Source organism: Anolis carolinensis, chromosome 6 (assembly GCF_035594765.1).
Source record: "Anolis carolinensis isolate JA03-04 chromosome 6, rAnoCar3.1.pri, whole genome shotgun sequence".
NCBI lineage: Eukaryota > Metazoa > Chordata > Lepidosauria > Squamata > Dactyloidae > Anolis > Anolis carolinensis.
In genome coordinates this window covers 110540634-110567611 of record NC_085846.1, presented here as the reverse complement: position 1 = coordinate 110567611, position 26978 = coordinate 110540634, and the positions used below count along the sequence as shown (strand labels likewise).

General features: G+C 37.6%; 1 protein-coding gene across 10 annotated transcripts in view; it reads right to left on the bottom strand.

Moving 5' to 3' along the window:
* kmt2c (lysine methyltransferase 2C) overlaps positions 1-26978 on the bottom strand; it is a 204428-nt gene that overhangs the window by 135075 nt on the left and 42375 nt on the right. For all 10 annotated transcript variants that reach the window (XM_062957189.1, XM_062957187.1, XM_062957192.1 and 7 more), the window contains exon 2: positions 644-732. In XM_062957189.1, coding sequence (XP_062813259.1) covers positions 644-732 — 89 coding nt within the window. The remainder of the gene's footprint in view (positions 1-643; positions 733-26978) is intronic.

The following is a 26978-nucleotide window of genomic DNA, read 5'->3' as shown; positions in this document are numbered from 1 at the left end:
ATGATTCTATGATATGAAATTAATCCAAGAGGACAAAGGTTCCAACACAGAGATGGTCAGTTGACACTGTCCAAGTTCCTTGCCCACAGATTCATAACTGGATTAACTGAATAGAGGTTATAAGGGATGTGAGAATGCTTTTATTCAAACTATATCTTACATTGGACCTGATTGTAACAGACCTGTAATAACCAGGGTCAACTCCACTGGATAATACTGAGAAGATAGGATGCAGTAGTGAAGAAGAATGGTTTCAAAACTTTGTGTCGATCTTTGAAAGAAATCAATGGTGACCTTTGCATTATAGAAAAATCTAGAATATTCAATAATTTCCCAATAATCGAACAATGACAACAACAACAAAGCTCAACACAAAGATTGTTATGGGATCATTCCATCCAGTGCTTGTACTTAAAAGATGTCCATCGTGAAATACAGAGGCATTTCTGTTGGATTCTATTTTACAAGTATATAATTTGGGTTTAGCATCTTGTTCATCCTCTGATTATCATTTTTTTAAGTTTAAGATATTTAAGAATCTTTCTTTAAAATGGCACTTTAAAGCACATCTATGTATGAAATTTCTTGAGAGCTGTTACATATATTGAAGAGGAAACATCACCACTAGGAATATATGCTTTACCGGTTTCCACAGTGTTTTCTGTTTCTGCTGCTTCCAACCCATCCATGCTGTCTTCATCCTCCACTGCAGATTTTCCTCTACTTCGAGGCCTGTGAAATATAAGAATGGGAATGTTAATAACATAGTGGGAAAGTGCACAAAACTGTCAATCACACTTTTACTAAAGTGTTAAACAAAACAATATTAGTTGGAATGTGAAAGTGTTAAAAGCCAGGGTTTGTGGGGGTGATTTTAATCCTGAGAATGGAATATATTACAAGGCTGAGGCATGCTATATCTGTCCTCTTCATTTAAGAGTTCCAAACAAATGTTTCTGAACTAGTACATCTAGGGTAAGATCCAAAGACACAGTATATTAGGAACTTCAACCATTTCCCACTTCTTATTTAAACTTTTTCATTTGCAAACAAGATCAATCTAACACCAATTTTTTGAAAATTATTTTTAATACAAATTCTTATGAAAAACTATAGGTATTTATATTCATATACAAGATATATGCTATCTTAAAACAATTTGTTGTTGAAGGCTTTCATGGCTGGAATCACTGAGTTGTTGTGCATTTTCCGGGTTGTATGGCCATGTTCCAGAAGCATTCACTCCTGACGTTTCTCCCACATCTATGGCAGGCATCCTCAGAGGTTGTGAGTTCTGTTGGAAACTAGGCAAGTGGAGTTTATATATCTGTGGAATAATGTCTAAGGTGGGAGAAAGAACTCTTGTCTGTTGGAGGCAAGTGTGAATATTGCAATTGGCCAGCTTTCATGGCTGGAATCACTGGATTGCTGTGAGTTTTCCAGGCTGTATGGCCATGTTCCAGAAGCATTCTCTCCTGACATTTCACCCACATCTATGGCAGGCATCCTCAAAGGTTGTGAGGTATGTTGGAAACTAGGCAAGTGAGGTTTATATATCTGCGGAATAATGTCTAGGGCGGGAGAAAGAACTCTTGTCTGTTTGAGCCAAGTTTGAATGTTGCAACTGGCCAGTTTGTCAGACAAGAAACAATCAGGGCCAGTTAACACCTCCCAACAAATGATTCCCCCAGGCAGGGAGCAGCCAGGTTTTGAAGCTGTAAGGCCATTCAATGCTAATCAAGCTGGCCATTTGCAACATTTACACTTGGATCAAACAGACAATAGTTCTTTCTTCTATCCTGAACATTTCGCAGATATATAAACCACACTTGCATAGATTCCAACAGACCTCACAACCTCTGAGGATGCCTGCCATAGATGTGGGCGAAACTTCAGGAGAGAATGCTTCTGGAACATGGCCATACAGCCCGGAAAACTCACAGCAACCGAGTGACTGTATAGGTGGCAGGATCAAAAGAAAGGCTCTCCAAATGTCTCAGAGCCTAGACAGGCATGTATAGGAGAATACCAGATTTAGGTTGGCTTTTAGATAGCCTGGACCCAAGCTACAGAGGGTTTTATACACTGTGAATTGGACCTGGAAAGAGTTTGCTAGTCAATGGAGTTGCAACAAGGAAGACATGTGTTGTCTGTAACCAGTACCCATCAATGATATGGCCCTATCACTTAATTCTGGAAAAACTTGATGAATATGTCTCAAAGGCATATTCATCCAAGTATACATTATGACAATATTCTAAACAAAACAAGTAGGATCAGAGTATCTCCTAAAGATGTCAAACACCCATGGGTCTCTTTTAGGCTCTGATCATACAGATAAGCAGCAGGCAGCATCCAATAGTCAAAATGCTCCCAAGGCTTTATACTGATGAGAATCTATACATGACCAGCAATGATAACATCATCAGCACTTATACGTATCAGTCATACTAGTGAAAGAAGGTATTACCAAAAATTATTATTGATGTTTAAAAGCACAATGCCTGATTACTCCAAATTATCACATATTTTGCCTCCTGGAGAAAATCACTAGTTAATTAAATTCAAGTATTTTCCTTCTATACAAACTTTTGTATTTATATCCTACAGTGCATACATTATAGGTAACTAAACACACACACACACACTTTTAAAACGTGTCACGCTGCTGATTTCTCAACTGCATCTCCCTCCACACAACATTTTGAGGAATACATTTAGCATTAGCAAAATCACAGGTTTGAACTAATTGAATATAATTACCGCTTTTCAATAAAGAATATACCCACATCTGGTGTTTTCGCGCAATTTTCCTCTTTTGCATTTACTACAAAAGACCTTCCAGCTACTGCACAGGTTTAAAATAGATCCATTAGAGGAAAATTACAAAATAGAAGAATATATTTATACTTTGGTTTAATTTGACTCCAGAATATGAAACACACCGAAGAAAGAGTATAGTATTCTATATAACACAACATAATTATGCAATAAAATTGCCAAATGTCTTTCAATTTAAAGAGGGAGGTAAAAAAAGAACCATGGTTCCAAATGGTGGAGACACTGATGTCCAACTTTGAAAACACTTGATTTTTTTTACAATTACTTATAAACAGCTCTGAATTATTTGTATTTTACAATTACTCACAAGCAACTCCGACACAGCTCTGAATTACAGTAGAGTCTCACTTATCCAAGCTAAACAGGCCGGCAGAAACTTGGATAAGCGAATAACTTGGATAATAAGGAGGGATTAAGGAAAAGCCTATTAAACATCAAATTAGGTTATGATTTTACAATTTAAGCACCAAAACTTCATGTTATACAACAAATTTGACAGAAAAAGTAGTTCAATACGCAGTAATGTTATGTTGTAATTACTGTATTTACGAATTTAGCACGAAAATATCACGATATATTGAAAACATTGACTACAAAAATGCATTGGATTATCCAGGGGCTTGGATAAGCGGGGCTTGGATAAGTGAGACTCTACTGTATTTGTAAATGATAAAACACAACAAAAAAGCAGAGAAACCACAGAAGACAAGGATGCACAGCATAACAAGAGATAGAAGAGCACAGACTGAAAATCCCCTCAAAAGCTAAATACATACAAGATCCAGACAAATAAAAACATTTTAGCTGACACAAAAATAAGAAGAGAGATGGTGCTAAATGGGCATCTTTGGGAAGAGAATTCAAAAAAGGTTGAAAGGGTCCTGTCTCCATCACAGCCATGTTACCTGAGATGTCAGTTGGGAGAAGAGGAGATCATGCAATCCATAAAGCCAAGTAGGTTTTATGGATTGCATCCAAATGACGAATGGCTTTATGGGCTCAGACTACTACTCTGAACAGACTACTACTCTGACCTGAACTTTATTTGACTGCACTTTCCTCATTCCTCAGACCAAGAACTTGTGACATGCTCTCTCGCTGATTACAGTAATGTCCAAGATCCTACACATTCTTAGCACAGTAAATGAAAATATATGCCTACATAGTTAGAATAGGTTCTACAACTGCACAGCCAATTTTGCAACAGGCAATATAGCCTTGAGCTCAGCTTTTGTGTAATGGTCAGTAAGTTGCCATGTGTCAATTGTATGTCACAAGTGTACGACAGAACTTTGCACATGCTTGGTGAATTATTGGCTGCACCATCAGCTTCTTTTATACAGCCTCTGAGGAAGCCAAACTACTTGCAGAACTATTTTTCTGCTATAATAGCACCCCAATAAGGACCCCAAATAGCATATAACAACTTCACCTGAATTTGAAGAAAATGCTATGAAGAAATGGATTTCATTATCCATTTTATTCCATTCATTAACCAACAATTTATTCCAAATCTCCAGAGAACTTTGCTTGCTTTACATAGATAGCACCACAACAGAATAAATCTCTATGGAACAATATAGAACTGGCTAAACAATAAACATGGTCTGAAACTAATCACCAGGTTGCGGAGGATAAAGACAAGACTGGAACTGAAGTCACATCAACAGAACCTAAAAAATTCTACCTCTTTCGAAAAGTAGAATATAGTGAGCAACCCATTCTGCATGAAATCCAAGCAATATGATACTGTAAAGTCTATTTTCCCCTTCAGTGAACACCGACGACTATTTTAAGTCCTAGGCAAACCCAATGGAATGGCTCAGATAGGAATTATATTGCTTGTAAGTTAAATGATATGCAAACCCTGCCCCTTCCCCCATCAAGAAGACTATTGCAGATATACATATGCATAATAGTCGCTGTATGGATATTTTTAAACACAGGTTTTAAGAATTTGAATTTTGAAGACAGAATATACAATTAAGTTGATTACATTTCAACCGGAAATCCCAAGTCACCATGCATTCAAGAAGCTCAGACCACAATAATCTTCTGGGGTCTCAGCATAAGTGAATAACTACATGGTATGGATCCATGCTGTACCAAATACATTTTGGCTGGACCAAGAGCTTGTGACATGCTGTCTTGCAGTTTTTCCCAATACAGCTTGTTGTTATTACTGCTATTCATATCCCAAATTCTTCCTAAAATCAAGTCTCAAGGTGGCCTATGGATTAAAATAAATACATAGGAAGTACATAGGATATAAGCAAGGGTGATGCACATATATTGATATAACCGTTGCTTGTGATTTCCTTTTTTCATCATTTTAAAATGTATTTGTTATGCAATGCTTTTGACACAAAATAAATAAATAAATGTACATTTTTGAAGTTAACGTCTAATTAAATGGAATCAGTGTACAACAAAATCAGAAAGATCTTCTGACCACTGAATGATATAAGTATTGTAATCTTTAATCTTGTCAAACTCTTTGATCTTTTCAATCAAGAGGTTGACAGTACAAAGCCCAGGTCAGGGTGAGCTCCTGGCTTTTAGCCCAGCTTCCACCTACCTAGTGGTTCAAAAGCAAAATGTAAGTAGATAAATATGTACCACTTAAAAAGCAGGGAGGTATTTTAAAGGCACCCAGAAATGCCAGAAAAAATGCTGGAGTTTAGATCAAGGAGGAAGATTATGAACAAAGTGTTGGGAAATCATCCTGGACTACTCAAGTCCAAATGTAGTTAGATAGATGATAGAGTTAGATTGAGGGAATCCTTTCCCTGTTTCCAAAGCATGCCTAGACAGGCTTTACTGTGTTTCACTCTATCCTGTTTACGTCACGTCCCTTACTTTGAAGTTGGTAGAAATGTGAATCTTTAGGGACACTAACTTCCAATTGGTCAGAGTGTCTTTTATGGCCCCAATAAACTGGACCATGAGGTTGGAACCATTTTGGTTCTCTCTCTTCTCCCTTTGTTCTTCAAACTAACAAGCAGCATCCTGCCATCTCTCCTGGCAAGATGTAACTATGTAGATGTTTGTTATTTTTCCTTACTTATTTTTCCTTAGAATCCAGTCTATAGTAATCTAGACAGCTCCCAAGGCTTTCTATCTACAATGGAGTTCTTTTTACCTGAATAAATACTTTTTGAACTTTTATTGAGACTCTGCAGTCCATTGCAATCCTAAAAAGGCTTCTCTTGCTCGCCAGTGTAAGTAACTGTTGCATTTGAAAGCTTTGCTTTTGCTACTCTGCTGATTTTGGTGGAATCTCCCCCAGAGAGGGTTAAATTGAGTCTAACCGCTCAGAGATTACCACAACAAAGGGTTTACGGGCCCAGGCACTGCAAGCTGAGCAAAAGGGAAATAGCCTGTTTTTTAAAAGGATTGAATTGAAATAAGGAGCAGAGGAAAGTTCTCAAAAGATTTGAGACTTAATTTCAAGATTTTTAATTTTTTGATTTTTCTGGATTATTCCAAATATTTTGATTTTTTTGGAGATTTTTAATTTTTTTGGAAATTGAAAGGATGGAGCAAAACAAAGAAACCTCTTGGAGCCTACCCAAGCTGCAGGATAATGGAGAGAACTACCTGAACTGGAAAAGAAGACTGGAAACCATGCTCAAACCAGCACAACTAAAAGTGCTGCAAGAAGGCGGGCCACCAGAAGGAGCCGGGGAGGAGGCTATCCAGACGTGGCGGGAAGATGATCGTTTGGTGAGATGCATAATAATAAATTCCCTATCAGAGAGAGTTTTTCAATTTGTAAGAGATGCTTCTAATGCAAAAGAGATGATGGACTATTTGCAGACTAATTACAGTAAAGGGTCGGAGGCAGATATTATATTGGCATATAAAAGACTCTTTAATTCAAAAATGCATTCAGAAGATGATTTGAATGATTACCTGCAACAGATAAGATCTCTAGTTGATCAATTGAGATCTAGCGGAGAACCAATTACTGAGAGAATGTGCATAGGATTAGTTGCGTGTGGGATCCATCCATCTTACAAAAGTATTATTACAATTTTACGTAATACACACAGACTTGAAAGTGAAGAGCTTACTCTTAAATCTATCACGGCTGAGTTGAAATCGGAATATCTCGAAAGAAATGGATCTGATTCCAAAAATAATATGCAATCTGAATCTCAGTCAAAAAGCATGGCTCTGAAAGCTGGGCACAAATTTAAACTCAAGAATAAAGTGATTTGTAATCTCTGCCAAAAGGCAGGACATTTGCAAAGGGACTGCTGGTTTGCTAAAAACAATCAAACTAGTTCTACAGCTTCTCACAGCAGGAGTCAAGGATCAAAGCCTAGGGCTTTCAATACCCAGGTCAGAAGACAAAGCCAGTCATCTGCCAGTGAAAATGCAAATGAGAGATTAGGTCAGCACACCTCTGCAAAGCATGCAAATTTGGTGTTACCAAGTGACACAGCTGAGTCAGAAGGAATTAATGATTTCTTTGGAAGTCTTGCATTACATGTGACCAATAAGCTTGTTAATGAAAAAGATATCTTATTAGATTCTGGAGCGACGGACCATTATTTTTGTCATTTGGATTATTTTATTGAAATCGAGAAAGAAAAATCTACTGTGAAAGGAATTGGATGTCAAAAAGTTAATTGTACAGGGCTAGGCAAAGTGAATCTTGCATGTGCAGACTCTGGGATCAATCTAACTCTCAGCAATGTTTACTACAGTAAAGACATTGGAACTAATTTGATTTCTGTGGCAAAGCTGATGCGTCATGGATGTAAAATTGTTTTTGAGAATGGACTATGTAAAGTGCTGAAAGATGGAAAACTTGTTTTAAAGGCTGAAGAATCTCATGGGATATTCAAAGTTATGTTTGAGCCAAAGTTTTCAGGATTAGCCTTACCAGAATGTGAGAAACGAAATTGTGCTCGTTTATGGCATGAAAGATTTGGTCATGCAAATGAGAAATATGTCTGGAATGCAAAAGAAGTATGTAGAGATATGGAAGTAAATTCATGTTGTAAGGAGATATGTGAAACTTGTATAAAGGCCAAGGCATGTGCTCCAAATGTTCCAAAAGACAAAGAGTTTGAAGCGCAACGCCCTCTGCAGGTCATATCCAGTGATGTATGTGGCCCCATGTCTACATCATTGGGGGGGTCTTTGTACTTTGTGGTTTTCAAAGATTCATTTTCTGGATATACCAAAGTGTATTTCATGAAGCACAAAAACGAATTATTTAACAAATTAAAGGAATATTTGGCCATGGTTGAGAATCAATTTCAAAGGATGCCAGAAATTCTGAGGACAGACAACGGAGGAGAATTTTGCAATAAAGCAGTGGATGATCTATTGAGGAAATATGGGATTAGACGCCAATATTCTCTTCCCTATTTTCCACATCAGAATGGCATTGCAGAAAGAAAGAATAGAAGTTTGATTATAATGGCAAAATCCATGATTTATCATGCAGGAATTCAGCGTAAATTCTGGGCTGAGGCCATTAATACTGCTTGTTATTTGCAAAATAGAATGCCCAATGCAAAAAGTCATGTAACCCCATATGAATTGTGGTTTGGTCATTCTCCAAGTGTAAAGCATTTGCGTGTGTTTGGATCCAAAGCCTATGTGTACATCCCAAGAGAAAAGCGAAGTGGGAAGTTTGATTGCAGCTCTAAAGAATGCCTACTGGTTGGTTATTCTGATGAACATAAATCTTACCGACTTTATGATCCAGAAAAGAATATAATTTTTGTAGGAAAGACGGTTTACATAGATGAAAGAGTTGGAAGAAATTTACAGCCTCCTGTTGATGAGCCTTTGTTAAGAAATGACTCTGATGACTTAACATGCGGTCTGCAGAGTGGAAATGAGCCAATTGCGCCATCTGCTGGAAAAGTCCTGCCATCGCTGGTCAGAAGGGCTGATCAAAGAAATGAGCCAACGCCACCCAGTGGAGAGACCCTGACATCTGAGGTCGAAGGACCCGATGAAAGGATTGACCCACATAGTGGCATGGCAGAGGAACATCAATGGCACCCTCAAGGACCAGATGAAAGTGCAGAGACACCTGATGGACAAAATGAGCAATTACCACGCAGATCTCAAAGGACAAATCGTGGGGTCCCTCCCCAGAGATTTGCTTATCTTACCAATGAAGCTGAACTACAGGAACCATCATCCTGGAATCAGATGCTGAAGTTTCCAGAGGATGAAAAAGAAAAATGGCTTACTGCTGCATCAGATGAAATAGAGTCATTACATAAAAACAAGACATGGACACTTGTACCACCACCAGAAAATAGGAATGTAGTTGGCTGTAAATGGATTTTCAAACTGAAACGTGATGAAAATGGACAGATACAGCGATACAAAGCCAGACTTGTAGCTAAGGGCTGCTCACAACAACATGGAGAGGATTATGATGAAGTTTTTGCACCTGTTGTAAAACACACCACCTTGAGGACATTGCTTGCAATTGCAGCCTCTAGAAAAATGAATGTTGAACACCTTGACGTTGCTACAGCTTTTCTTCATGGCGAATTAGAAGAAGAGATATTTATGCAACAACCACCTGGATTTGAAGACAAGGCACACAAAGGATATGTATGCAAATTGCAACGATCTCTCTATGGTTTAAAACAAGCAGCAAAATGCTGGAATCAGAAATTAAATCAAATGTTAATTGAGAAGGGGTTTGCACAAGGGAAAGCTGATCCTTGCCTTTATTCTAGATTCAAAAACAACAGATGGACATATGTTCTAGCCTATGTAGATGACATAGTGTGTTGCTTTCAACAGAAATCTGACTTTGATGATCTTGTACAACATTTGAGCCGTACCGTTGAAATCAAACAACTTGGCAATTTGAGTCATTATTTGGGAATACAGGTTGAAAGAGAAGAAGATGGGAGCTTTCTCCTGAATCAGAGACAAAAGATTATTGACTTGCTAAAACATCTTGGACTCTTAGAAGCAAATACAGTGACTACACCCATGGAAGTGAACTATTGGAAAAACACTTCAGAAAGTGAACCATTGAGTGACAACACCTTGTATCGAGAGGCAATTGGGAAAATGTTGTACATCTCTCGAATCACAAGACCAGATATTTCAGCAGCGGTTGGGATACTATGCAGGAAGACTAGTAAACCAACCAAATATGACTTAATTGCAATCAAAAGAGTTGCTAGATACCTAAAAGGCACACTGAACTTCAAATTGAGACTACAAGCCACCAGCAACCCTACACTGACAGGGTATGTGGATGCTGACTGGGCCAATGATATTACAGATCGCAAGTCTACCAGCGGCTATCTATTCTTCTACGGAGATGCACTGATAGACTGGACAACACAGAAACAAAAAGTAGTAGCTTCATCTTCAACAGAAGCAGAATATGTTTCCGCATCAGAAGCGTGCAAACAATTGAAATGGCTACATATGATGTTATTTGATTTTGGAATCGAAGAACCAACACCAATACAAGTTTTTGAGGACAATCAAGGTTGTCTGAAGTATACTCAAACAGAGAAGATCAGTGCATTGCTCAAGCACATTGACACAAGATACCACATCGTGAAGAATGCACACGAAGAAGGATTTATGAGGTTGGAGTTTTGCAGATCTGAAGACATGATTGCCGACATTCTGACAAAACCCCTGCCTAGACATGCTCATGATAAGTTGAAGAAGATGTTGAACCTGATGGACATGAGCAGCCCAGGCTGAAGAAGGGGATTGTTGGGAAATCATCCTGGACTACTCAAGTCCAAATGTAGTTAGATAGATGATAGAGTTAGATTGAGGGAATCCTTTCCCTGTTTCCAAAGCATGCCTAGACAGGCTTTACTGTGTTTCACTCTATCCTGTTTACGTCACGTCCCTTACTTTGAAGTTGGTAGAAATGTGAATCTTTAGGGACACTAACTTCCAATTGGTCAGAGTGTCTTTTATGGCCCCAATAAACTGGACCATGAGGTTGGAACCATTTTGGTTCTCTCTCTTCTCCCTTTGTTCTTCAAACTAACAAGCAGCATCCTGCCATCTCTCCTGGCAAGATGTAACTATGTAGATGTTTGTTATTTTTCCTTACTTATTTTTCCTTAGAATCCAGTCTATAGTAATCTAGACAGCTCCCAAGGCTTTCTATCTACAATGGAGTTCTTTTTACCTGAATAAATACTTTTTGAACTTTTATTGAGACTCTGCAGTCCATTGCAATCCTAAAAAGGCTTCTCTTGCTCGCCAGTGTAAGTAACTGTTGCATTTGAAAGCTTTGCTTTTGCTACTCTGCTGATTTTGGTGGAATCTCCCCCAGAGAGGGTTAAATTGAGTCTAACCGCTCAGAGATTACCACAACACAAAGCTCTTTGGCAGGGAGATGCCGAAGATGGTAAAAGCCTACATACCTCTATCTTTGTACAATTGTCTGTCTTGTCTATGTATAAACGGCATTGAATGTTTGCCACATATGTATGCTCTGTAGTCCACTCTGAGGCCCCTCTGGGATGAGAAGGGCAGAATATAAATGATGTAAATAAATAAATACAGCCTGCATGTCTTTTTATAACAATAAAAGCATGCAGGATCCAAGAACACTGACTTCATAAGGAATTAAATTCCGTATTACAGAAATATATTTTTAAAGAACATATGCGCTGACAAATGTCAAAAGATTTCTGAAATGCAAAACTAATATGTTTTAGTGCATACAACTAGACAGGAATTAGCACTGAACACACCTACATCATATGCCACAAGAAAACATTATCTGCCTTACACTGCCAACATTTAGCTGAAGCAGACAGAGTCTTTCCAAAAAGGCATAATGATAGCCAATACACCTGGTAGTCAGTACACCTGCTGGAAAAATAAATACATCAATTTTTCCTCGATCAAACATAGTTTTTGGTCTAAAGAGATTTTCGATTTAAGAGCTAAAACACCTTCCGAATGGATTATTTGCACATTCCATTTAACTATTACCGTCATCAATATCAAACAAAGTGCTTTCCAACACACATTTATAAGCTAGGTTTGTTGGTTTCACTTTCCCTGACAATATGATTAATGTTTCCAACACAGCAGGGGTAGCTGAGGCACTCAAAGATGATGGGCCACATATAAAACACACGCGAACATTGCAATCGTAAATATTGCTACAGTGCATACACATGTAAATGACAAGTAGACTGCAATAATAAAAATGGCAAAAATTCTTGATCTCAATCAATAAACGAACCTAAGGCATAAATCTCACTATCAGCCAACTTCTTTCATAAAAGAAATTGTCTTTCAATCTTCCACTTATAATTATTCCATAGCATTATCTAGCATTAATGTATAGATCAGATTGTAACTAACAAAATTTATTTATTTATTTATTTATTTGCAGTATTTATATTCCGCCCTTCTCACCCTGAAGGGGACTCAGGGCGGATCACATTACACATATAGGCAAACATTCAATGCCTTTTAACATTGAACAAAGACAAGACAAACATAGGCTCCGAGCGGGCCTCGAACTCATGACCTCCTGGTCAGAGTGATTCATTGCAGCTGGTTGCAGCTGGCTTGCGCTCCAGCCTGCGCCACAGCCCGGGCCCAAAAGACTGTATGTCAAGCCATCCTGGCAGCAGGAGGCATTGTTCCTTTCTTCCTTAAAGGAAACCTAAGTCAGTCCATCAAAACAAGATGATTCCAAAATTGACCAAGGAGGAAAATCTGAATTTGGCCAAGTTTGCCAGTTATTTGAACAAACCAAGGGATACACCTTAGAGTGCAAATTCAAAGGTGAAAAATTAAAACAATCTCCTGAACATTAAATCATGTTGTAACCCTGAATCCCCATGGGGAGATGGGGTGGGATATAAATAAAGATTGATCAATTGATTGATTGATTTACAGACATTCAGGATTTTCTCAGCCTAGACTAATACTAACTGTTCCTTATTGAGGACTGAACACTTGAGCAGTGTGAGATTGACTTCCTAACCGTGAGAGCCCTCATATAAATTTCCTAGGTATGGTATTGATTTTCTAAAAGTAAACCTGGGGGATATTTCACAAAACAATCATCTTAAGTACAGTAGAGTCTCACTTATCCAAGCTAAACGGGCTGGCAGAACCTTGAATAAGCGAATATCTTGGATAATAAGGAGAGATTAAGGAAAAGCCTATTAAACATCAAATTAGGTTATGATTTTACAAATTAAGCACCAAAACATCATGTTATACAACAAAGTAGTTCAATACGCAGTAATGTTATGTTGTAATTACTGTATTTACGAATTTAGCACCAAAATATCACGATATATTGAAAACATTGACTACAAAAATGGCTTGGATTATCCAGAGGCTTGGATAAGCGAGGCTTGGATAAGTGAGACTCTACTGTACTGTATTTATGAATTTAGCACCAAAATATCATGATATATTGAAAACATTATCTACAAAAATGGCTGGAATAATCCAGAAACTTGGATAAGCGAGTCTTGGATAAGTGAGACTCTACTGTATATTAATGTGAACTCAAATGCTTACTTTGAGTGATGTCCGCTTACCCAAATCCAGAGATAAATCATCAAATAGTGCAGACAAATTCAACGTAATCATTTCAGATTCATCCCAAGGAACCAATATATCCAAATACTTAACAGCTGTGAAACAAATGAAACTGCCAATTTGCAAAGTGATATAGTGAAAACATGTAACAGGTCAACTGAACTATCAATAACATTAATAACAGTTTACAATGGAAAATGAAAGCTATTTACAGACGACGCATCCTACAAAAAGCACCTTTTTAAAAAACATTTAGTTCTCAAAATCCGGGAAAAGAATTTAAAAAGTCTTTGCCTGCCAGTGATGAGTGGGAGGAATGCAAACCTTCTTAGAAAAGCTCCAAAATGTTCCTGGGATGTGGCTACTGTAGTGGACAAAAAGGAACGGAGGGTTTGGATGGGAATGCTTATGCAATAGATTCAGAAGACTCTGAATGGGAACAGGGCAGGCATAGACCTCCCATCCGTGAGAGTCACACAGGCCACAGAGAAGTCTATATTCTTTAATTGCACAGGTCATAACTACTGGTGCAGATCAAAGGAGCTGCTGGAGCAAAGGAATTGCCATCTCCCATGCAAGCCTTGCCATTCACTCAGGGGGACATTGATTTCAACCACAGGCAATTGTCACCCAGAGGACCTTTTCATCAGCAGCTCCCAGATTGAGGAATGATCCTGCATGCTTTTATTGTTATAAAAAGACAAATAGACTGTATTTATTTATTTACAGCATTTATATTCTGCCCTTCTCACACCAAAGGGGACTCAGAGTGGACTACAGAGCATACATATGTGGCAAACATTCAATGCAATTTATACACAGACAAGACAGACAAGCATACAAAGATATACAGTAGAGTCTCACTTATCCAAGCCTTGCTTATCCAAGGTTCTGGATTATCCAGGCCATTTTTGTAGTCAATGTTTTCAATATATCATGATATTTTGGTGCTAAATTCGTAAATACAGTAATTACAACATAACATTACTACGTATTGAACTACTTTTTCTGTCAAATTTGTTGTATAACATGATGTTTTGGTGCTTAATTTGTAAAATCATAACCTAATTTGATGTTTAATAGGCTTTTCCTTAATCCCTCCTTATTATCCAAAATATTCGCTTATCCAAGCTTCTGCCGGCCCGTTTAGCTTGGATAAGTGAGACTCAACTGTATATAGGCTTTTCCCATCTTCGGCATCTTGGAGGCTTCTGCTCGGTTCTGGCCATGATGCTGTTGCTCCATCTCCATGTCGAAGAGCTTTGTTCCTAAACTTCCTCCTTGATCTAATCTCTGGCATTTTTCTGGCATTTCTGGGTGCCTTTAAAATACCTCCCTGCTTTTTAAGCCGTACTTATTTATCTACTTACATTTTGCTTTCAAACTGCTAGGCAGGCGGAAGCTGGACTAAAGTCCAGGAGCTCGCCTTGAAAGATTACAATACTTCTATCATTCAGTGGTCAGAAGATCTTCCTGATTTTCACTGTACATTGATTCTATTTTATTAGACAATAACTTCAAAAATGTACATATGGACAGGTTATATCAATATATGTGTATCACCCTTGCTTATATCCTATGTACTTCCTATGTATCTATTTTAATCAGCTTCATGAACTGTCAGAACTGAAAACAAAATTAAAGACCTATATCTTCCAGTAGGCCTACCCAATCAATTGTAAACTATGGATTTTAAATAGGCATTTTATTGGTATGAATGATTTTACTATGTTTAATTTAACATCTATGCCATTTAATATATATGTTTTAATGATTTTATGTTAGAACCTATGCATTTTTATTACAGTATCTTGTAACCCACCTTGAGGAGAGGCGAGCAAGAAATAAAAAACAACTTTTACTACTTCTTCTGCTGCTAGTAATTGTTAGGAGTTTCTGTGTTAGGGAAAACTACCCAAAAATACAGCAGGATGCCCAAAATATAAAAACAGGATACTTATAGTTGAGCATTCAGCTCACAGCAAGCAGAGTGTGAAGTGCCATGTGGCTGTAAAGAATTTAGAGTTTAGGAGGCAAACATGTAGAGCTCAATCTTGAAGATTACAAAAGGTTTATTTACAAAAATAATGACGACATTTCTTAATAATTAAGAATTGGGTCTGAGCTTCTGTCTAACTTCATCTTTTTAGGATTCAAAGAGGGGGGGGATCTCTAACCACACTATATCTCTCCTGACACACAAGCAGAGAGAGGTCTCAATACACACAGCACACAGAAGTCAAAGACAAAAGGCATGCACTTACAAAGTGTCCATTCTCCATAATCAATCAGAATGAGAGCAGAAACAGAGAGGAGAGAAGAAATAGGTATATTCCAATTGTCATTCAAGAGTCAGGGGGAAGGGATTTCCCTACAGCTACCACAGACAGAGACATACCGTATATACTCGAGTATAAGCCGACCCGAATATAAGCCGAGGCACCTAATTTTACCACAAAAAAACTGGGAAAACATTGACTCCAGTATAAGCCGAGAGTGGTAAATTTCAGAAATAAAAATAGATACAGTAGAGTCTCACTTATCCAAGCTAAATGGGCCGGCAGAAGCTTGGATAAGCTAATAACTTGGATAATAAGGAGGGATTAAGGAAAAGCCTATTAAACATCAAATTAGGTTATGATTTTACAAATTAAGCACCAAAACATCATGTTATACAACAAAGTAGTTCAATACGCAGTAATGTTATGTTGTAATTACTGTATTTACGAATTTAGCACCGAAATATCATGGTATATTGACTACAAAAATGGCTTGGATAATCCAGAGGCTTGGATAAGCGAGGCTTGGATAAGTGAGATTCTACTGTACCAATAAAATTACATTAATTCAGGCATCAGTAGGTTAAATGTTTTTGAATATTTACATAAAGCTCAAATTTAAGATAAGACTGTCCAATTCTGGTCAAATAATTATGTTCATCTTCTTCAATGTAAATGTGCTTATGTATCCTTTTAATAATAATAGAGTAAAATAATACATGTAATAATAATAATAATAAATACAGTAAAATAATACATGTAATAATAAATAGAGTAAAATAATACATGTAATAATAGAGTACAATCATAAATGCAACAACAACAACAACAATAATAATATCAGAGTGAAATAAATGTAATAGTAGCAACAATAATAGAGAAAAATAATAAATGTAATAATACCAATAATAATAGAGAAAAATAATAAATGTACCATATATTCTCGAGTATAAGCTGACCCAAATATAAGCCAACCAGGACCCTCACCCGAGTATAAGCCGAGGGGGGATTTTTCAGTCTTAAAAAAGGGCTGAAAAACTAGGCTTATACTCAAGTATATACAGTAACTATACAGACATGCTATTTTATTATTACTAAAGTAACATATCATCTGCTCCACACACCCCTTTTTTTCTAGACGCCTTTAATGCCTTTTGAGAGGATGAAACAAGTTTTCTGTATTAGACTGCTTTGGGAAAACTGTATTTAATCTCAGTGGCACCAACCTAACCAAACAGAACAGGACTCCAAACAACACATCTTTAAAGAGAGTTCAAACAGGGAAACCCACTTTTAGCCATTGCTGTTCATAACAGCAATTGAAATTAGCCTCCACAATCCAGAATTAGGGAAAAAATGAGACTCATGATAAATGGAAGGGATCATCTCAGAAGCATCCTTGCAGATGACATGCTAATGGCTTCATCTAATGCAAAAGAGGCAAGGCCTGAACTAAAGAGCAGACTAATGGAGTTTTAAGGGGTGGCAGGGCTAGGAATTAATTATGTAAAGTCTGAACTAACACACATACTCACGGAGAGAAGCATCTAGAAACTACTGAGGGTAAATCTGAATTCCATCAGCTTCATGTATTTAGGAACAGTTATGCCGTAAAAACTTACACAACACCACAGAAGGAACTCTAACCCTTTAATTAACCTTCTAAACCCTAAACGAGGAACTCAGACATTATTTTGTTTATAAAAGTACAGTAGAGTCTCACTTATCCAAGCCTCGCTTATCCAAGCTTCTGGATTATCCAAGCCATTTTTGTAGTCAATGTTTTCAATATATCATGATATTTTGGTGCTAAATTCGTAAATACCGTAATTACAACATAACATTACTGCATATTGAACTACTTTTTCTGTCAAATTTGTTGTATAACATGATGTTTTGGCACTTAATTTGTAAAATCATAACCTAATTTGATGTTTAATAGGCTTTTTCTTAATCCCTCCTTATTATCCGAGATATTCACTTATCTAAGCTTCTGCCGGCCCGTTTAGCTTGGATAAGAGAGACTCTACTGTATTTCCATTCTGCCCTCTTGTTATTGTCTAGTTTATGGTAAGATTGTTGTGCTAAAGTTACAAAGAGAAACGGATTATACAAATGGATTATAGAAACTATACTGTCATAGCTTTTAATGTTTATTCTATAAGGCATTCGTGTAATTATCAATTCAATACAATTCCCCGACTTCCCAAACTTTTGCTATGTATCACATATACAGCTTATTAAGGCCGTAAGGTTTCAAGTCTCAGGATACTGCATACAAGTATTGTGCTTTACCTGAAATATGACAAATATTTGTCATATTGATATTTGTGCATTTCTAAACATCAGGGGCTTCTGATTTCATTTGCCTTTTTGCACACAATACCAAGAATCCCAGGGGAAAGTTCCTGGACAGCCTTAGGACATCCATGCTCAGTCACATCCGTATCTAAATATTACTGGTCAGACCTAATGGGTTCTTATAAAATGTTGGTGGGGAACCCATTGCCCTCCAAAAGTTATTGGATTCTAACTGTTCTGCCCCCACGTTAGCTATTTATTTGGAAGGTGTCTGTGATGCAGGGAACAGATTGAATACTACACATTGTCGTAAAAACAACAATGTATTAAATAACAGATCTCAAACTTCCTCTCCTCCAGAGTTTTACTACCAGTCTTTGTGAAGGGAGTTAAAGTCCTTGAAGCACAACCATAGTTCTGACTGGATGTTACTTTAATAATAGCTTTGATTAGATCTCAATCTGTTATATCTCTGACATGTCTTTACTTTGTGTCTTTACTTTTATATAGCTTTAATGTAACTTGTCTGACTCGTGTGGCTTCAACGTGACTTTCTATGTTGTGGTTCTTCCACCTTCCTTACTCTTCACCTTCCAATACCACACTGTCCGACTCCTCAAAGAGCTAGAAGGGATTTGGCTAAGGTTACACCCCTGAGAGGATTCTTAAAGGGACAGAGCGAGGGAGGTTTCAAATACAAGGTGGAAGAGGCTATCTTGACTAATCCCACAAAATATACATAAAATACTAAACTCCTCCAACTAAATGAGGGCTTGAGTAAACAATGACAAATATTGCAGAGGCATAACACTAACCCGCATCAGCTGAGGCCAAGCTGGTAAATGGTCAGATATGATGGGCATTATTGACCAACAAGAAATCCAACCTAAATTCTCAATCCATTGTAAAGATCACTAGGAATTAGTGGTGTGCACTTGTATGGAATTGCTGTTCATTTTGTATCAGTTTTGTATTTGTCCCCGTTTCCAAAAACAGAGCACCTATACGAATAAAATTTTCATCTCACAAAAAAAAAGAAAGAAAATTTTCACACCATTGGCAGCAATGGGAGGACTTCAAAGCCCCCCCCCCCCCCCCGCTGGGTTTTTGGGCTTCCACCTTTTAAAACATTTGGGTCTTCCCCAGAGTACTATTGTTATTAATATTAATATTAATGCCTACTGGTACACATCAGCTGTCATGGGGAAGCAGACCTCTCTCAGACTCAGCTTAGGGTCCCAGAGTAACTATTGTTATTAATATTAATATGATGAATGCCCATTGGTACACATCAGCTGTCATGGGAAAGTAGACCTCTCTCAGACTCAGCTTAGGGTCCTAGAATAACTATTGTTATTAATATTATTATTGGAGTCCCCAGTGGCATAGTGGATTAAAGCCTCGTGACTTGAAGGTTGGGTTGCTGATCTGAAAGCTGCCAGGTTCGAATCCCACCCGGGGAGAGCGCGGATGAGCTCCCTCTATCAGCTCCAGCTCCATGCAGGGACATGAGAGAAGCCTCCCACAAGGATGATAAAAATATCAAAAAACATCTGGGCGTCCCCTGGGCAACGTCCTTGCAGATGGCCAATTCTCTCATACCAGAAGCGACCTGCAGTTTTCTCAAGTCACTCCTGACATGAAAAAAAAATTATTATTAACACCCATTGGTGCACATGGGAAAGCAAGCACGATGACTGTGTGGCTTTCATTTTTGTGTCACCTCTCGTTTCATACGAAAATGTTGTCGTTCATTTTGTGTAGACCAGGGGTCCCCAAACTAAGGCCCGGGGGCCGGATGCGGCCCTCCAAGGTCATTTACCTGGCCCCCACCCTCAGTTTTATAATATAATATTTTATATCAGTTTTAATAATATGTTGTATATACATATATTGATAATAATATTATAATGTTATACAATATAATACTAATAATAATACCATATAATAATATTAATTATATGTTATATGTTACATATAATATTACAGTATAGTGGTATAGTTCAATATCGTAATATAGAATGCTAATATTGTGCTATGCTAATAATATAATATATTGTATGTACATACAGCTGCTCTGAGTCCCCTTCGGGATGAGAAGCGTGGGATATAAATGTAGTAAATAAGTGTAGTAAATAATTAATTAATTTTAGACTTAGGCTTGCCCAGAGTCTGAAATGACTTGAAGGCACACAACAACAACAACAATCCTAATTCACTTGACTATCTCATTGGCCAGTGACAGGCCCACACTTCCCATTGAAATCCTGATAGGTTTATGTTGGTTAAAATTGTTTTCATTTTTAAATATTGTATTGTTCTTTCATTGTTGTTGTTTTGCACTGCAAATAAGACATGTGCAGTGTGCATAGGAATTTGTTCAAATTTTTTTTTCAAATGATAATTCGGCCCCTTTACAGACTGAACGATTGTGGACCGGCCCTCAGCTTAAAAAGTTTGGGGATCCCTGGTGTAGACGAACGGTCGAAACGAAATGAATGCACGAAGGAAACATATATCGCGCACATCCCTACTAGGAATGTACCAGACTGCTTTGAATACCAGAGGCAAATATAATATCAATACAGCCAAAAGAGCATTGGACCTGAACTGAAGACTTTCACCTAAACCTCATGGAATAACACTGGGTAAATCATTTGAACTTCTCTCTCAAGACTGCAAATTACTCTCCCCATCTGCTCCCTAAACTCTGAAGAGGAGCTGGTTTAAAATAATACTGTGAATCTAAGCTTCCTTACAAGTGACAGACACAAGACAAAAGCAACTGATGTGAAAAGAGTAACATCTGTGTCTCTTGCAAAGTTTCCTCTTTCGGAGATGGGATGAAACAAACGTGTGCCTGCTCCTAAAAATACAGGACTACTAGGAGCATCTTTCATTAAAAAGTCTGCCTTTGAACTGTATTAAATTAACCAACAGCTGCAGACATATCATCAAACTGACATCAGCTGTCTTAAATCATCTACCTTATAATTATATGTACACGTCTTTTCAGCTGTCAAGTTTCTATTCTCCTTCACTAACAATATTGGCATGGCAAGTGATGAAAAAAACATACTTTAGTCAATGCCATAAAGCCCTTGTAGGCAACAGCATTTGTGATATTTGTTTCCTAATTCATTAACACTCAGCTAGAGCATACAAATTTAGCATGGGAAAGTGAAAGGAAGGAATTAGTGACACCTTTTTTTAAAAAGTAATAAAATGTTAGTTAGGCAATCCCTCGTTGCCCAAGTACGATGCAGTGTCCTGGCGGTGGGTACGTAGATGATTGTGGAGCCCTATTCTTGACCCGTATGTTCTTCCGCAGTGAGGATATTCAGTTTCCAGGTGGAAGGCGGTCCCAGTCAGGGTTGGCTTGATGCGCCTTCCTCTTGGCACGTTTCTCCCTTTCGCCCTCCGTTCATGCCTCTCCAAATTCCACAGCACTGCTGATCACAGCTGACCTCCGGCTAGAGCACTCAGGAGCCAGGGCTTCCCGGTTCTTGGTGTCTATGCCTCGTTTTTTTAGTTTAGCTTTTAAGTCTATCTTTAAATCTCTTTTCCTGCCCACCAACATTCCATTTTCCATTCTTGAGTTGGGAATATAGTAACTGTTTTGGGAGTCAGTGATCAGGCATTTGGACAACGTGGCCAGTCCAGCGGAGTTGATGGCGTAGGAGCATCGCTTCAATGCTGGTGATCTTTGCTTCTTCCAGCACACTGACATTTGTCCGCCTGTCTTCCCAAGAGATTTGCAGGATTTTTTGGAGACAACGCTGATGGAATTGTTACAGAAGTTGAGACTGACATCTGTAGACAGTCCATGTTTCACAAGCATATAACAGAGCTGGGAGGACAATAGATTTATAAACAAGCGCCTTGGTATCCCTATGGATACCAATGTAATGAATTGGTAACCAGTCAAATGTCATAAGAAACGATCACACTGTAGAGATAGAAGGTCCCAAGTCCAAACCATTTAAAAGTATCAGTTCAAAATGATCCAAATAATATATCAGATACATCTCCTGACATATGTAAAAAGAGAAGTACCACAAAATGATAATCGAAGTAGACCAAAGGGGCAATTCACCAAAAAAAACCCAAAACAATAATTATCAAGGCAATTATAAATAAAACACTGATCTGAAATTTATTGCTAGTCTTAAATAATGTAAACCTACTGAACCAATGCTATTTACCCATGTGTTTATTTACTCCTCAGAAATTGACTGAGTCTACTCTAGTTGGTACTAATCAACAGGATTCCAGTCATTTATCATTGCAATATACAGTAGAGTCTCACTTATTCAACATAAATGGGCCGGTAGAACGTTGGATAAGCGAAAATGTTGGATAATAAGGAGGGATTAAGGAAAAGCCTATTAAACATCAAATTACATTATGATTTTACAAATTAAGCAACAAAGCATCATGTTTTACAACAAATTGACAGAAAAAAGCAGTTCAGTACACGGCAACGTTATGCAGTAATTACTGTATTTATTAATTTAGCACCAAAACATCACAATGTATTGAGAACATTGACTACAAAAATATTGACTACTAAAAGGCAAACTGCATTGGATAATCCAGAACATTGGATAAGCCAATGTTGGATAAGTGAGACTCTACTGTATTAACAGAAAAGTGTTACACAGAGTCTCTCTCTCCCAGCAATAAGAATATCTCGGCTTATTGATTATTAATTTTTCAGTATTTATTTAAATAGTTCTTCAAGGTTTCTTGAAGGACATTTGAAAAAGCTGGTGCCGCAGCTGAAAAGACCATATTTCTAATGTGAATAAAGAGAACACTCATAAAAGAGCACTTTAATCTAAAGATCTTGGCATACATAGAAGCTCGCATGATGGAGTGCTCTTTCTAAAAATGGTCTTTGAATACACAGTTCTACTATTTGTGGATTGTCATGAGCAGGGGTCCTCAAACTTTTAAAGCAGAGGGCCAGTCCACAATCCTTCAGACTGTTGAGGGGCCGAATGATCATTTGAAGAAAAAAAATTCCTATGCACACTGCATATGTCTTATTTGTCGTGCAAAAACAACAACAACAACAACAACAACGAAAGAAAAATACAACATTTAAAAATAAAAACAATTTTAACCAATTCAAACTGATCAGGATTTCAATGGGAAGTGTGGACCTGCTTCTGGCCAACAAGATAGTTAAATTAATTAGGATTATTGTTGTGTGCCTTCAAGACATTTCAGATTTTGGGCAAGCCTAAGTCAAAAATTTATTTATTTATTATTTATTTATTTACTACATTTATATCCTGTTCTTCTCACCCCGAAGGGGACTCAGAGCGGCTTACAATTTATATCTATATAGAATATATTATATTATCAGTACAGAACAATATTAGCATTATATATTACTATATTGAATTATACCACTATATTGTAATATTATTAGTAATATTACATGTAATATATAATATATTATTAATATTATATGGTATTATTAGTATTACATTGTATTACATTATAATATTTCTATCAATATTATATGTATATACAACATTATATTATTAAAACTGATATAAAAATATTATATTATAAAACTGAGGGCAGGGGCCAGGTAAATGACCTTGGAGGGCCGCATCCGGCCCCCGGGCCTTAGTTTGGGGACCCCTGGTCATGAGTTTTGAAATCATTTGTTAATCAATTCTGTCTGTACAAGGCTTATTCATCAAAGCGCAGTGGGTGCACACACAAGCTCAAGACTCTTGTAGAATGGAAGTTGTATGAGCTGGCATATATAAATGAATATACTTAGATGACATTTATATAGTATACAAGTGGAGCCCCAAAATTAAATTTCAGCATATCCCTGGTATTTGTGTACATTCCACAGCTGAGGAGATTGCAAACATGAAAGTTAGCATACAGTCTCAGTCCAAATGGGGATAAATTTTAATGCATGGCACTGTTGGTTAGCTTTTGATACTCCTCTTGGGATTTCAGTTCAAAACTGAATTCAAAACAGAAGCTTAATTTGTCTGGATGGCACAGCAGGGCTACTGTAAACCATTCAGAACTTAGCCTTCATTAATCAACTACATTGCACTGCTAACTAAAACCTCTTTTCTCCAATCCAAAACAGACACTAGAGGTTGGTGAAGTGTGCCCTTCCCACCCCTGCAGTTTCTTCCAACATATCTACATTTACATGACCCTATTGTTTTTATTTTCTATTACCTGTTCTTTGCATTGATATCTTTGTTGTGGGAGGGGCCACAGACCATGTGATCAGAACTGGGCTTGTTCAGGACTCAGACTCCATTTTAGAACAATTCAGGTTAGACTTCAGTAAGAACTGTATGCTTCAGACTTCAATACAAGAACAATATGCTGTACAGAAGCCATTAGACTCCATTGGACTATAGACTGTTGATTCTAAGAATGATGCCCTGTGTTACCTATACACAGAAACTACTTCAAATCTATTTGTAACTGGATTGATATGCAAAGTACCTGTATGCTGAATACATGAAGTTTGTGAGTAAACTAACTATGTCACTTTTAAATATGCCTACTTATTTTTATCTCTTGAGGCAAATATATTTTAAGGGAGAGTCGATGTTTTTGGACAACTAAAGGAACACTTCTGAATATATATTTGTGCATTGACATATCTTGTCTCTAACAGTTCAAAGACATACCCAGGTACATCAGTTTAACAGCTGAGAAACCTTAATAGCCTTGCATGAATGCCATTTTCCCCAAATATTATGACTCTAAGAGGTCATGCTTTTACCAAGAGATCATGGCATCATTTTTCAAAAGGTTGTGACTTCTGACAAGGCCATGCCTTTCCAAAGATCATAAAATCTCCAAAAGGTTATGGAGATTTCCATTTTCCAAAGGTTAAGTGCTATTTATATTACTAGGATTTCAGGAGATTATTGAAAGTGGTATAATTTTTTCTGTGTGATTTTTTCTAAAACAATTATCTCCAAAACAGTATGATTTCCATTTATTTTAATATTCATCTTATGCATAGTCACACTGTGCGAACAAGCTGAGATACTTAGCGACAGCAGAAGAGCAGAAATAGTCTAAGATCTAGAAGTTATGGCACAAATTGGCAAAATTACTCTGTATGTATCCCTAAGTCCTCGCTCACTGATCATGCCAAAGGGATCAATGGAGCATGAGTGGAGTCATTTCCAATAGATCTGCTTCTGACACACTCCTTCTCTACCAACTCACTAAAATTCACTGACAAATGTGGGAGCAGGGGGACATTTACCATCAACTGTCAATGGGCAACAAAGAAGGGAGACCAAAATGATCAAACCATGAATCCTTCTGAGGAGTGGCTTAGGGAGCTGGGTATGTGTAGCTTGGAGAAATAAGGCTGAGAGGGGACATGCAAACCATGTTTAAATATCTGAAAGGATGCCACATTGAAGACTGGGCACACTTGTTTTCTAATGCTCTGAAGACTAGGACATGAAGCAATGGATTCAAATTGCATGAAAAGTTAGGAAGAACTTCTTGATGGTGAGAGCTCTTCAGGTTAAACCCTTGTGCCGGCTGGACTGCTGACCTGAAGGTTGAGTTACTGACCTGAAGATTTCCAGTTCAAATCTGCGAGATGGGGTGAGTTCTCGTCTGTCAGCTCTAACTTGCGGGAACATGAGAGAAACCTCTCAGTAGGATGGTAACACATCCAGGTGTCCCCTGGGGCAACGTCTCTGTAGACGGCCAATTCTCTCACAGCAGAAGCACTTGCAGTTTCTTCTCAAGTCGCTTTTGACATGATTTTTTTTAAAAAAAGAAAAAGCAGTGGAATATAGTGCCTGGGAGTCTGGAGATTTTTAAGCAGAGATGCTTTGATTGTGTGTTCCTGAATGGTCTCTCTCAACTGTATGATTCTGTGATTCTATAATAGGATTTGGAAAAAAAAATCTAGTGACAGTGTGAAGTGTGGTTGTTGGTGAACTGCTTATGCTGACACTGCCTCAAACTCGCCAGACGCAAACGTTCAGCTGTGCCAGATGCAAAGCAAGCAGGTTTTTGAGCTTGCTTGTTTGTCTAGAGCTGAGAAAGCAACCTACGGTGGAGAATCTTCAAACCATTATGCTGTTCCAAAGATGATTTTAAAATCAAAAGGAATCTTCGTCCATTTACTCAGGTAGGCGTTGTCTGCTCCCAGCAGCCATAGGTTTTAAGAAGAGCCAGCTGTTTCAGAAATGTCCTCTAGCATATGCCTGAGGTATATGCATTTTCTTCAGCAATGACTGGGGAAAAGAAAAATATGCTGTAGCGCCTGCAGGCATTTCTACTGTTCTGAACAGGAAGACAAAATCACTACGACAGTGAAATTATCTTGGGAACCCAACTTTTTAATTCTCTGAAAAGGTGCTGGAAAAAATCATGAAACAGGATTCAAGGGATTGTTAAAGTGCCCTTAAATCTTGCAATATTGGCAAGGAGGTGCAAACTAAGAATGGTAAGACTGCCAGTGCTTTGAAGGATCAAATCCTCAGTTTCCAGCAATCTGTGCAAAAAATAACAGAGAAGTAGTGGGGGAACACTGTATATGCTCGATTTCGTATCGCAAAATCACAAGTTGAACGCTTCCCAAGTGTTTAGGACAGGGTGATGTATTTTCAGAAGATGTGTGCAGATCCCAGTAAGGTGGCCTTTTGCAGTTGACATCATCATCATCATCATCATCATCATCATCATCATCATCATCATCATCAAGCTTTACCTATAAAGATTATCACCTCCTACACTTTGACCTCATAACAATCTTTATCATAAATTCTTCACATAGCAAATACACTTCTTAAATTAACGATTTTACAGTACTTTTACAACACAATGCAATACACGTTAGAGGTAATTATTGATACATTCAATAGGATTTACTCCAAGGTAGATGTGTATGGCGCTGGCACCTTAGCATGTAATATGCTTTATAGTCCTTAATGCATTAAACTTCATGAATATTTTTGTTTT